This window comes from Eucyclogobius newberryi, unplaced genomic scaffold (assembly GCF_026437365.1).
Source record: "Eucyclogobius newberryi isolate DKJ021-1_F unplaced genomic scaffold, fEucNew1.0.hap1 SCAF_5, whole genome shotgun sequence".
NCBI lineage: Eukaryota > Metazoa > Chordata > Actinopteri > Gobiiformes > Gobiidae > Eucyclogobius > Eucyclogobius newberryi.
The window spans coordinates 66694-79621 of record NW_027316167.1 but is presented as its reverse complement, the minus strand read 5'-3'; the positions used below and the strand labels follow the sequence as shown (position 1 = coordinate 79621).

Genomic DNA, 12928 nt, shown 5'->3' with positions numbered 1-12928 from the left:
AAGGTTTTTCACCAGATGTAAAAGAATCACATGAAAATATTTGATATGTTGAAAGAGAAACAGAACTTTTATAGTTTTTACAAATAAAGACTTATTATAACCAAGACATGAAACAAAGTCATGACCTTTATAACCTCTGACTGAGATGTTTATCAAGGTCATGACCTTTATAACCTCTGACTGAGATGTTTATCAAAGTCATGACCTTTATAACCTCTGACTGAGATGTTTATCAGAACTTTCCAGAGGAATAATATCTAAATGATATGAATACATTTATAATCTGGACAAATACTAAATATAACGTACTTTTGGAACGTACTTTTGGAACGTACTTTTTGCAGTAGGAGAAAAGTCCATCACAGTGAAATGGACACAAACATCACCAACGATCAAGGACTGGACTGAGAGAGGAAGAGGCAAATGGAACAAATCTGACACTTTGGACTAAGGGGACATTTCTTTTTTGACTTTTTGTACCTTAGATTTCTTTGGGTCTCTTCTTTCTTTCTTTTATTATTTAATTTACTTTGATATGTTGTGTACTCTCTGGTCTCGTTTCTTGATTTTTTGTTATGTTTTTAAAATGAGAAAATGTATATCTATAGTAAAGTCCTGGTTTAGTCCTGGTTCAGTCCAGGTTCAGTCCTGGTTTAGTGCTGGTTTAGTCCTGGTTTAGTGCTGGTTTAGTGCTGGTTTAGTGCTGGTTTAGTGCTGGTTTAGACCTGGTTTAGTCCTGGTTTATTTCTGGTTTAGTCCTGGTTTAGTCCTGGTTTAGTCCTGGTTTAGTCCTGGTTTAGACCTGGTTTAGTGCTGGTTTAGTCCAGGTTTAGTCCAGGTTTAGCCTCTAGGTTTTTTGTGGTATATTTAGGATCCACCTGTATGAGCCAAACAAAGACTAATGACACGTCTCATTCACGTGTGTGTGTGTGTCCAGTGCTGATGGATCAAAACAAAAGAGCTGCTGTGACTCATCTCCAGAGGATGGATTCTAACCAGGACTAAACTAAGTCTAAACCAGGACTAAACCAGGTCTAAACTAGGACTAAACCAGGCCTAAACCAGGCCTAAACCAGGCCTAAACTAGGACTAAACCAGGCCTAAACCAGGACTAAACCAGGCCTAAACCAGGCCTAAACCAGGACTAAACCAGGCCTAAACTAGGACTAAACCAGGACTAAACTAGGACTAAACCAGGCCTAGACCAGGTCTGAAGCCGGTCTTTCTCACCAGTCTCTCCTCTGCAGACAGGGTCCTGAAGCGGCCCATTGCCTCTTTGATCAGCTCGGTCTCATCGAGGTCTGGACTTTCAGCCAAAATGGTTTTCCTGTGGTCTTCCAACCAGAGCTGGAACCCGGTCTGAGGCCTGGACAGAGGGAGGGGCAGGTACAGGTGAGGTACAGGTGAGGGAGGGGCAGGTACAGGTGAGGGGCAGGTACAGGTGAGGGGCCGGTACAGGTGAGGGAGGGGCAGGTACAGGTGAGGGGCAGGTACAGGTGAGGGGCAGGTACAGGTGAGGGAGGGGCAGGTACAGGTGAGGGGCAGGTACAGGTGAGGGGCCGGTACAGGTGAGGTACAGGTGAGGGAGAGGCAGGTACAGGTGAGGGGCCGGTGGAGGTGAGGGAGGGGCAGGTACAGGTGAGGGAGGGGCAGGTACAGGTGAGGGGCAGGTGCAGGTGCAGGTACAGGTGAGGGGCAGGTGAGGGAGGGGCAGGTGCAGGTGAGGGAGGGGCAGGTACAGGCGAGGTAGGGGTAGGTACAGGTGAGGGAGGGGCAGGTACAGGTGAGGTAGGGGCAGGTACAGGTGAGGGAGTACAGGTGAGGGAGGGGCTGGTGCAGGTGAGGGAGGGGCAGGTACAGGTGAGGGAGGGGCAGGTACAGGTGAGGGTGTACAGGTGAGGGAGGGGCAGGTGCAGGTGAGGGAGGGGCAGGTACAGGTGAGGGAGGGGCAGGTACAGGTGAGGGAGTACAGGTGAGGGAGGGGCAGGTACAGGTGAGGTAGGGGCAGGTACAGGTGAGGGAGTACAGGTGAGGGAGGGGCAGGTGCAGGTGAGGGAGGGGCAGGTACAGGTGAGGGAGGGGCAGGTACAGGTGAGGGAGGGGCAGGTGCAGGTGAGGGAGGGGCAGGTACAGGTGAGGGGCCGGTACAGATGAGGTACAGGTGAGGGGCCGGTGCAGGTGAGGGAGGGGCCGGTACAGGTGAGGGAGGGGCAGGTACAGGTGAGAGAGGGGCCGGTACAGGTGAGGGAGGGGCAGGTACAGGTGAGGGAGGGGCAGGTACAGGTGAGGGGCAGGTGCAGATGAGGCAGGGGCAGGTACAGGTGAGGGAGGGGAAGGTACAGGTGAGGGAGGGGCAGGTACAGGTGAGGGAGGGGCAGGTACAGGTGAGGGGCAGGTGCAGGTGAGGGGCAGGTGCAGGTACAGGTGACGGGCAGGTGCAGGTGAGGGAGGGGCAGGTACAGGTGAGGGAGGGGCAGGTACAGGTGAGGGAGGGGCAGGTACAGGTGAGGGGCAGGGGCCGGTACAGGTGAGGTACAGGTGAGGGAGGGGCAGGTACAGGTTAGGGGCCGGTGCAGGTGAGGGAGGGGCCGGTACAGGTGAGGGAGGGGCAGGTACAGGTGAGGGAGGGGCAGGTACAGGTGAGGGAGGGGCAGGTACAGGTGAGGGGCAGGTGAGGGGCAGGTGCAGGTACAGGTGAGGGGCAGGTGCAGGTGAGGGAGGGGCAGGTACAGGTGAGGGAGGGGCAGGTACAGGTGAGGGGCAGGGGGGCAGGTACAGGTGAGGAGCAGGGGCAGGTACAGGTGAGGGGCCGGTGCAGGTGAGGGAGGGGCAGGTACAGGTGAGGGGCAGGGGCAGGTACAGGTGAGGGGCAGGGGCAGGTACAGGTGAGGGGCCGGTACAGGTGAGGTACAGGTGAGGTACAGGTGAGGGAGGGGCAGGTACAGGTGAGGGGCAGGGGGGCAGGTACAGGTGGGGGGCAGGGGCAGGTACAGGTGAGGGGCCGGTGCAGGTGAGGGAGGGGCCGGTACAGGTGAGGGAGGGGCAGGTGCAGGTGAGGGAGGGGCAGGTACAGGTGAGGGAGGGGCAGGTACAGGTGAGGGAGGGGCAGGTACAGGTGAGGGGCAGGTGCAGGTGAGGGGCAGGTGCAGGTGAGGGAGGGGCAGGTACAGGTGAGGGAGGGGCAGGTACAGGTGAGGGGATGGGGCAGGTACAGGTGAGGGGCAGGTGAGGGGCAGGTGCAGGTACAGGTGAGGGGCAGGTGCAGGTGAGGGAGGGGCAGGTACAGGTGAGGGAGGGGCAGGTACAGGTGAGGGGCAGGGGGGCAGGTACAGGTGAGGAGCAGGGGCAGGTACAGGTGAGGGGCCGGTGCAGGTGAGGGAGGGGCAGGTACAGGTGAGGGGCAGGGGCAGGTACAGGTGAGGGGCAGGGGCAGGTACAGGTGAGGGGCCGGTACAGGTGAGGTACAGGTGAGGTACAGGTGAGGGAGGGGCAGGTACAGGTGGGGGGCAGGGGCAGGTACAGGTGAGGGGCCGGTGCAGGTGAGGGAGGGGCCGGTACAGGTGAGGGAGGGGCAGGTGCAGGTGAGGGAGGGGCAGGTACAGGTGAGGGAGGGGCAGGTACAGGTGAGGGAGGGGCAGGTACAGGTGAGGGGCAGGTGCAGGTGAGGGGCAGGTGCAGGTGAGGGAGGGGCAGGTTCAGGTGAGGGGATGGGGCAGGTACAGGTGAGGGGATGGGGCAGGTACAGGTGAGGGGCCGGTACAGGTGAGGTACAGGTGAGGGAGGGGCAGGTACAGGTGAGGGGCAGGGGGGCAGGTACAGGTGAGGAGCAGGGGCAGGTACAGGTGAGGGGCCGGTGCAGGTGAGGGAGGGGCCGGTACAGGTGAGGGAGGGGCGGGTACAGGTGAGGGAGGGGCGCGTGCAGGTGAGGGAGGGGCGGGTGCAGGTGAGGGAGGGGCAGGTACAGGTGAGGGAGAGCAGGTGCAGGTGAGGAGGGGCAGGTAAAGGTACAGGTAAGGGAGGGGCAGGTACAGGTGAGGGAGGGGTAGGTACAGGTGAGGGAGGGGCCGGTACAGGTGAGGGAGGGGCAGGTACGGGTGAGGGAGGGGCAGGTGCAGGGTGAGGGGCAGGTGCAGATGAGGGAGGGGCAGGTACAGGTGAGGGAGGGGCAGGTACAGGTGAGGGGCAGGTGCAGGTACAGGTGAGGGGCAGGTGAGGGAGGGGCAGGTACAGGTGAGGGAGGGGCAGGTACAGGTGAGGTACAGGTGAGGGAGGGGCAGGTACAGGTGAGGGGCAGGGGCAGGTACAGGTGAGGGGCAGGTACAGGTGAGGGGCAGGTGCAGGTTAGGGAGGGGCAGGTACAGGTGAGGGAGGGGCAGGTGCAGGTGAGGGAGGGGGGCAGGTACAGGTGAGGGGCAGGTGCAGATGAGGCAGGGGCAGGTACAGGTGAGGGAGGGGAAGGTACAGGTGAGGGGCAGGTGCAGATGAGGGAGGGGCAGGTACAGGTGAGGGAGGGGCAGGTACAGGTGAGGGAGGGGCAGGTACAGGTGAGGGGCCGGTACAGGTGAGGTACAGGTGAGGGAGGAGCAGGTACAGGTGAGGGGCAGGGGGGCAGGTACAGGTGAGGAGCAGGTACAGGTGAGGGGCAGGTGCAGGTGAGGGGCAGGTGCAGGTGAGGGAGGGGCAGGTACAGGTGAGGGAGGGGCAGGTACAGGTGAGGGAGGGGCAGGTACAGGTGAGGGGCAGGTGCAGGTGAGGGGCAGGTGCAGGTACAGGTGAGGGCCCGGTACAGGTGAGGGCCCGGTACAGGTGAGGGGCCGGTACAGGTGAGGTACAGGTGAGGGGCAGGGGCAGGTACAGGTGAGGGAGGGGCAGGTACAGGTGAGGGAGGGGCAGGTGCAGGTGAGGGAGGGGCAGGTACAGGTGAGGGAGGGGCAGGTACAGGTGAGCGAGGGGCAGGTGCAGGTGAGGGAGGGGCAGGTGCAGGTGAGGGAGGGGCAGGTACAGGTGAGGGAGGGTCAGGTACAGGTGAGGGGCAGGTGCAGGTGAGGGAGGGGCAGGTACAGGTGAGGGAGGGGCGGGTACAGGTGAGGGAGGGGCGCGTGCAGGTGAGGGAGGGGCGGGTGCAGGTGAGGGAGGGGCAGGTACAGGTGAGGGAGAGCAGGTGCAGGTGAGGGGGGGCAGGTAAAGGTACAGGTAAGGGAGGGGCAGGTACAGGTGAGGGAGGGGTAGGTACAGGTGAGGGAGGGGCCGGTACAGGTGAGGGAGGGGCAGGTACAGGTGAGGGAGGGGCAGGTACAGGGTGAGGGGCAGGTGCAGATGAGGGAGGGGCAGGTACAGGTGAGGGAGGGGCAGGTACAGGTGAGGGGCAGGTGCAGGTACAGGTGAGGGGCAGGTGAGGGAGGGGCAGGTACAGGTGAGGGAGGGGCAGGTACAGGTGAGGTACAGGTGAGGGAGGGGCAGGTACAGGTGAGGGGCAGGGGCAGGTACAGGTGAGGGGCAGGTACAGGTGAGGGGCAGGTGCAGGTTAGGGAGGGGCAGGTACAGGTGAGGGAGGGGCAGGTGCAGGTGAGGGAGGGGGGCAGGTACAGGTGAGGGGCAGGTGCAGATGAGGCAGGGGCAGGTACAGGTGAGGGAGGGGAAGGTACAGGTGAGGGGCAGGTGCAGATGAGGGAGGGGCAGGTACAGGTGAGGGAGGGGCAGGTACAGGTGAGGGAGGGGCAGGTACAGGTGAGGGGCCGGTACAGGTGAGGTACAGGTGAGGGAGGAGCAGGTACAGGTGAGGGGCAGGGGGGCAGGTACAGGTGAGGAGCAGGTACAGGTGAGGGGCAGGTGCAGGTGAGGGGCAGGTGCAGGTGAGGGAGGGGCAGGTACAGGTGAGGGAGGGGCAGGTACAGGTGAGGGAGGGGCAGGTACAGGTGAGGGGCAGGTGCAGGTGAGGGGCAGGTGCAGGTACAGGTGAGGGCCCGGTACAGGTGAGGGCCCGGTACAGGTGAGGGGCCGGTACAGGTGAGGTACAGGTGAGGGGCAGGGGCAGGTACAGGTGAGGGAGGGGCAGGTACAGGTGAGGGAGGGGCAGGTGCAGGTGAGGGAGGGGCAGGTACAGGTGAGGGAGGGGCAGGTACAGGTGAGCGAGGGGCAGGTGCAGGTGAGGGAGGGGCAGGTGCAGGTGAGGGAGGGGCAGGTACAGGTGAGGGAGGGTCAGGTACAGGTGAGGGGCAGGTGCAGGTGAGGGAGGGGCAGGTACAGGTGAGGGAGGGGCGGGTACAGGTGAGGGAGGGGCGCGTGCAGGTGAGGGAGGGGCGGGTGCAGGTGAGGGAGGGGCAGGTACAGGTGAGGGAGAGCAGGTGCAGGTGAGGGGGGGCAGGTAAAGGTACAGGTAAGGGAGGGGCAGGTACAGGTGAGGGAGGGGTAGGTACAGGTGAGGGAGGGGCCGGTACAGGTGAGGGAGGGGCAGGTACAGGTGAGGGAGGGGCAGGTACAGGGTGAGGGGCAGGTGCAGATGAGGGAGGGGCAGGTACAGGTGAGGGAGGGGCAGGTACAGGTGAGGGGCAGGTGCAGGTACAGGTGAGGGGCAGGTGAGGGAGGGGCAGGTACAGGTGAGGGAGGGGCAGGTACAGGTGAGGTACAGGTGAGGGAGGGGCAGGTACAGGTGAGGGGCAGGGGCAGGTACAGGTGAGGGGCAGGTACAGGTGAGGGGCAGGTGCAGGTTAGGGAGGGGCAGGTACAGGTGAGGGAGGGGCAGGTGCAGGTGAGGGAGGGGGGCAGGTACAGGTGAGGGGCAGGTGCAGATGAGGCAGGGGCAGGTACAGGTGAGGGAGGGGAAGGTACAGGTGAGGGGCAGGTGCAGATGACGGAGGGGCAGGTACAGGTGAGGGAGGGGCAGGTACAGGTGAGGGAGGGGCAGGTACAGGTGAGGGGCCGGTACAGGTGAGGTACAGGTGAGGGAGGAGCAGGTACAGGTGAGGGGCAGGGGGGCAGGTACAGGTGAGGAGCAGGGGCAGGTACAGGTGAGGGGCAGGTGCAGGTGAGGGGCAGGTGCAGGTGAGGGAGGGGCAGGTACAGGTGAGGGAGGGGCAGGTACAGGTGAGGGAGGGGCAGGTACAGGTGAGGGGCAGGTGCAGGTGAGGGGCAGGTGCAGGTACAGGTGAGGGCCCGGTACAGGTGAGGGCCCGGTACAGGTGAGGGGCCGGTACAGGTGAGGTACAGGTGAGGGGCAGGGGCAGGTACAGGTGAGGGGCCGGTGCAGGTGAGGGAGGGGCCGGTACAGGTGAGGGAGAGGCAGGTACAGGTGAGGGAGGGGCAGGTACAGGGTGAGGGGCAGGTGCAGATGAGGGAGGGGCAGGTGCAGGTGAGGGGCAGGTGCAGGTGAGGGGCAGGTGCAGGTACAGGTGAGGGGCAGGTGCAGGTACAGGTGAGGGGCAGGTGAGGGAGGGGCAGGTGCAGGTGAGGGGCAGGTGCAGGTACAGGTGAGGGGCAGGTGCAGGTACAGGTGAGGGGCAGGTGAGGGAGGGGCAGGTACAGGTGAGGTACAGGTGAGGGAGGGGCAGGTACAGGTGAGGTACAGGTGAGGGAGGGGCAGGTACAGGTGAGGTACAGGTGAGGGAGGGGCAGGTACAGGTGAGGTACAGGTGAGGGAGGGGCAAGTACAGGTGAGGGGCAGGTACAGGTGAGGGGCAGGTGCAGGAGAGGGAGGGGCAGGTACAGGTGAGGGAGGGGCAGGTGCAGGTGAGGGAGGGGCAGGTGCAGGTGAGGGAGGGGCAGGTACAGATGAGGGAGGGGCAGGTACAGGTGAGGGAGGGGCGGGTACAGGTGAGGGAGGGGCAGGTGCAGGTGAGGGGGGGCAGGTACAGGTACAGGTGAGGGAGGGGCAGGTACAGGTGAGGGAGGGGCAGGTGCAGGTGAGGGAGGGGCAGGTGCAGGTGAGGGGGGGGCAGGTACAGGTGAGGGAGGGGCAGGTACAGGTGAGGGAGGGGCAGGTACAGGTGAGGGAGTACAGGTGAGGGAGGGGCAGGTGCAGGTGAGGGAGGGGCAGGTGCAGGTGAGGGAGGGGCAGGTACAGGTGAGGGAGTACAGGTGAGGGAGGGGCAGGTGCAGGTGAGGGAGGGGCAGGTACAGGTGAGGGAGGGGCAGGTACAGGTGAGGGAGGGGCAGGTACAGGTGAGGTAGGGGCAGGTACAGGTGAGGGAGTACAGGTGAGGGAGGGGCAGGTGCAGGTGAGGGAGGGGCAGGTACAGGTGAGGGAGGGGCAGGTACAGGTGAGGGGCCGGTACAGATGAGGTACAGGTGAGGGGCCGGTGCAGGTGAGGGAGGGGCCGGTACAGGTGAGGGAGGGGCAGGTACAGGTGAGGGAGGGGCCGGTACAGGTGAGGGAGGGGCAGGTACAGGTGAGGGAGGGGCAGGTACAGGTGAGGGGCAGGTGCAGATGAGGCAGGGGCAGGTACAGGTGAGGGAGGGGCAGGTGCAGGTGAGGGAGGGGCAGGTGCAGGTGAGGGAGGGGCAGGTTCAGGTACAGGTGAGGGAGGGGCAGGTTCAGGTACAGGTGAGGGAGGGGCAGGTACAGGTACAGGTGAGGGAGGGGCAGGTACAGGTGAGGGAGGGGCAGGTACAGGTGAGGGAGGGGCAGGTACAGGTGAGGTAGGGGCAGGTACAGGTGAGGGAGTACAGGTGTGGGAGGGGCAGGTGCAGGTGAGGGAGGGGCAGGTACAGGTGAGGGAGGGGCAGGTAGAGGTGAGGGAGGGGCAGGTTCAGGTACAGGTGAGGTAGGGGTAGGTAGAGGTGAGGGAGGGGCAGGTACAGGTGAGGGAGTACAGGTGAGGGAGGGGCAGGTGCAGGTGAGGGAGGGGCAGGTACAGGTGAGGGAGGGGCAGGTACAGGTGAGGGAGGGGCAGGTACAGGTGAGGGAGGGGCAGGTACAGGTGAGGTAGGGGCAGGTACAGGTGAGGTAGGGGCAGGTACAGGTGAGGGAGTACAGGTGAGGGAGGGGCAGGTACAGGTGAGGGAGGGGCAGGTACAGGTGAGGGAGGGGCAGGTACAGGTGAGGTAGGGGCAGGTACAGGTGAGGGAGGGGCAGGTACAGGTGAGGTAGGGGCAGGTACAGGTGAGGTAGGGGCAGGTACAGGTGAGGGAGGGGCAGGTGCAGGTGAGGGAGGGGCAGGTACAGGTGAGGGAGGGGCAGGTTCAGGTACAGGTGAGGTAGGGGCAGGTTCAGGTACAGGTGAGGTAGGGGCAGGTACAGGTGAGGGAGGGGCAGGTACAGGTGAGGGAGGGGCAGGTGCAGGTGAGGGAGGGGCAGGTACAGATGAGGGAGTACAGGTGAGGGAGGGGCAGGTGAAGGTGAGGGAGGGGCAGGTACAGGTGAGGGAGGGGCAGGTACAGGTGAGGGAGGGGCAGGTACAGGTGAGGGGCAGGGGGGCAGGTACAGGTGAGGAGCAGGGGCAGGTACAGGTGAGGGGCCGGTGCAGGTGAGGGAGGGGCAGGTACAGGTGAGGGGCAGGGGCAGGTACAGGTGAGGGGCAGGGGCAGGTACAGGTGAGGGGCCGGTACAGGTGAGGTACAGGTGAGGTACAGGTGAGGGAGGGGCAGGTACAGGTGAGGGGCAGGGGGGCAGGTACAGGTGGGGAGCAGGGGCAGGTACAGGTGAGGGGCCGGTGCAGGTGAGGGAGGGGCCGGTACAGGTGAGGGAGGGGCAGGTGCAGGTGAGGGAGGGGCAGGTACAGGTGAGGGAGGGGCAGGTACAGGTGAGGGAGGGGCAGGTACAGGTGAGGGGCAGGTGCAGGTGAGGGGCAGGTGCAGGTGAGGGAGGGGCAGGTACAGGTGAGGGAGGGGCAGGTACAGGTGAGGGGATGGGGCAGGTACAGGTGAGGGGCAGGTGAGGGGCAGGTGCAGGTACAGGTGAGGGGCAGGTGCAGGTGAGGGAGGGGCAGGTACAGGTGAGGGAGGGGCAGGTACAGGTGAGGGGCAGGGGGGCAGGTACAGGTGAGGAGCAGGGGCAGGTACAGGTGAGGGGCCGGTGCAGGTGAGGGAGGGGCAGGTACAGGTGAGGGGCAGGGGCAGGTACAGGGCAGGGGCAGGTACAGGTGAGGGGCAGGTACAGGTGAGGTACAGGTGAGGGAGGGGCAGGTACAGGTGAGGGAGGGGCAGGTACAGGTGAGGGGCAGGGGGGCAGGTACAGGTGGGGGGCAGGGGCAGGTACAGGTGAGGGGCCGGTGCAGGTGAGGGAGGGGCCGGTACAGGTGAGGGAGGGGCAGGTGCAGGTGAGGGAGGGGCAGGTACAGGTGAGGGAGGGGCAGGTACAGGTGAGGGAGGGGCAGGTACAGGTGAGGGGCAGGTGCAGGTGAGGGGCAGGTGCAGGTGAGGGAGGGGCAGGTACAGGTGAGGGGATGGGGAAGGTACAGGTGAGGGGATGGGGCAGGTACAGGTGAGGGGCCGGTACAGGTGAGGTACAGGTGAGGGAGGGGCAGGTACAGGTGAGGGGCAGGGGGGCAGGTACAGGTGAGGGGCAGGGGGGCAGGTACAGGTGAGGAGCAGGGGCAGGTACAGGTGAGGGGCCGGTGCAGGTGAGGGAGGGGCCGGTACAGGTGAGGGAGGGGCAGGTACAGGTGAGGGAGGGGCAGGTACAGGTGAGGGGCAGGTGCAGATGAGGGAGGGGCAGGTACAGGTGAGGGAGGGGCAGGTACAGGTGAGGGAGGGGCAGGTACAGGTGAGGGGCAGGTGCAGGTGAGGGGCAGGTGCAGGTACAGGTGAGGGGCAGGTGCAGGTGAGGGAGGGGCAGGAACAGGTGAGGGAGGGGCAGGAACAGGTGAGGGAGGGGCAGGTACAGGTGAGGTAGGGGCAGGTACAGGTGAGGGAGTACAGGTGAGGGAGGGGCAGGTGCAGGTGAGGGAGGGGCAGGTACAGGTGAGGGAGGGGCAGGTGCAGGTGAGGGAGGGGCAGGTACAGGTGAGGGAGGGGGGGGTACAGGTGAGCGAGGGGCAGGTGCAGGTGAGGGAGGGGCAGGTACAGGTGAGGGAGGGTCAGGTACAGGTGAGGGGCAGGTGCAGGTGAGGGAGGGGCAGGTACAGGTGAGGGAGGGGCGGGTACAGGTGAGGGAGGGGCGCGTGCAGGTGAGGGAGGGGCGGGTGCAGGTGAGGGAGGGGCAGGTACAGGTGAGGGAGAGCAGGTGCAGGTGAGGGGGGGCAGGTAAAGGTACAGGTAAGGGAGGGGCAGGTACAGGTGAGGGAGGGGTAGGTACAGGTGAGGGAGGGGCCGGTACAGGTGAGGGAGGGGCAGGTACAGGTGAGGGAGGGGCAGGTACAGGGTGAGGGGCAGGTGCAGATGAGGGAGGGGCAGGTACAGGTGAGGGAGGGGCAGGTACAGGTGAGGGGCAGGTGCAGGTACAGGTGAGGGGCAGGTGAGGGAGGGGCAGGTACAGGTGAGGGAGGGGCAGGTACAGGTGAGGTACAGGTGAGGGAGGGGCAGGTACAGGTGAGGGGCAGGGGCAGGTACAGGTGAGGGGCAGGTACAGGTGAGGGGCAGGTGCAGGTTAGGGAGGGGCAGGTACAGGTGAGGGAGGGGCAGGTGCAGGTGAGGGAGGGGGGCAGGTACAGGTGAGGGGCAGGTGCAGATGAGGCAGGGGCAGGTACAGGTGAGGGAGGGGAAGGTACAGGTGAGGGGCAGGTGCAGATGAGGGAGGGGCAGGTACAGGTGAGGGAGGGGCAGGTACAGGTGAGGGGCCGGTACAGGTGAGGTACAGGTGAGGGAGGAGCAGGTACAGGTGAGGGGCAGGGGGGCAGGTACAGGTGAGGAGCAGGGGCAGGTACAGGTGAGGGAGGGGCAGGTACAGGTGAGGGGCAGGTGCAGGTGAGGGGCAGGTGCAGGTGAGGGAGGGGCAGGTACAGGTGAGGGAGGGGCAGGTACAGGTGAGGGAGGGGCAGGTACAGGTGAGGGGCAGGTGCAGGTACAGGTGAGGGCCCGGTACAGGTGAGGGCCCGGTACAGGTGAGGGGCCGGTACAGGTGAGGTACAGGTGAGGGGCAGGGGCAGGTACAGGTGAGGGAGGGGCAGGTACAGGTGAGGGAGGGGCAGGTGCAGGTGAGGGAGGGGCAGGTACAGGTGAGGGAGGGGCAGGTACAGGTGAGCGAGGGGCAGGTGCAGGTGAGGGAGGGGCAGGTGCAGGTGAGGGAGGGGCAGGTACAGGTGAGGGAGGGTCAGGTACAGGTGAGGGGCAGGTGCAGGTGAGGGAGGGGCAGGTACAGGTGAGGGAGGGGCGGGTACAGGTGAGGGAGGGGCGCGTGCAGGTGAGGGAGGGGCGGGTGCAGGTGAGGGAGGGGCAGGTACAGGTGAGGGAGAGCAGGTGCAGGTGAGGGGGGGCAGGTAAAGGTACAGGTGAGGGGGGGGCAGGTACAGGTGAGGGAGGGGTAGGTACAGGTGAGGGAGGGGCAGGTACAGGTGAGGGAGGGGCAGGTACAGGGTGAGGGGCAGGTGCAGATGAGGGAGGGGCAGGTACAGGTGAGGGAGGGGCAGGTACAGGTGAGGGGCAGGTGCAGGTACAGGTGAGGGGCAGGTGAGGGAGGGGCAGGTACAGGTGAGGGAGGGGCAGGTACAGGTGAGGTACAGGTGAGGGAGGGGCAGGTACAGGTGAGGGGCAGGGGCAGGTACAGGTGAGGGGCAGGTACAGGTACAGGTGAGGGGCAGGTACAGGTGAGGGGCAGGTGCAGGTTAGGGAGGGGCAGGTACAGGTGAGGGAGGGGCAGGTGCAGGTGAGGGAGGGGGGCAGGTACAGGTGAGGGGCAGGTGCAGATGAGGCAGGGGCAGGTACAGGTGAGGGAGGGGAAGGTACAGGTGAGGGGCAGGTGCAGATGAGGGAGGGGCAGGTACAGGTGAGGGAGGGGCAGGTACAGGTGAGGGAGGGGCAGGTACAGGTGAGGGGCCGGTACAGGTGAGGTACAGGT

The 12928-nt window shown here is 64.3% G+C and overlaps 1 protein-coding gene across 1 annotated transcript in view; it reads right to left on the bottom strand.

Moving 5' to 3' along the window:
* LOC140381690 (WD repeat and HMG-box DNA-binding protein 1-like) overlaps nt 1–12928 on the bottom strand; it is a 56608-nt gene that overhangs the window by 1278 nt on the left and 42402 nt on the right. Inside the window, exon 24 of the mRNA XM_072465800.1 lies at nt 1231–1366. Coding sequence (XP_072321901.1) covers nt 1231–1366 — 136 coding nt within the window. The remainder of the gene's footprint in view (nt 1–1230; nt 1367–12928) is intronic.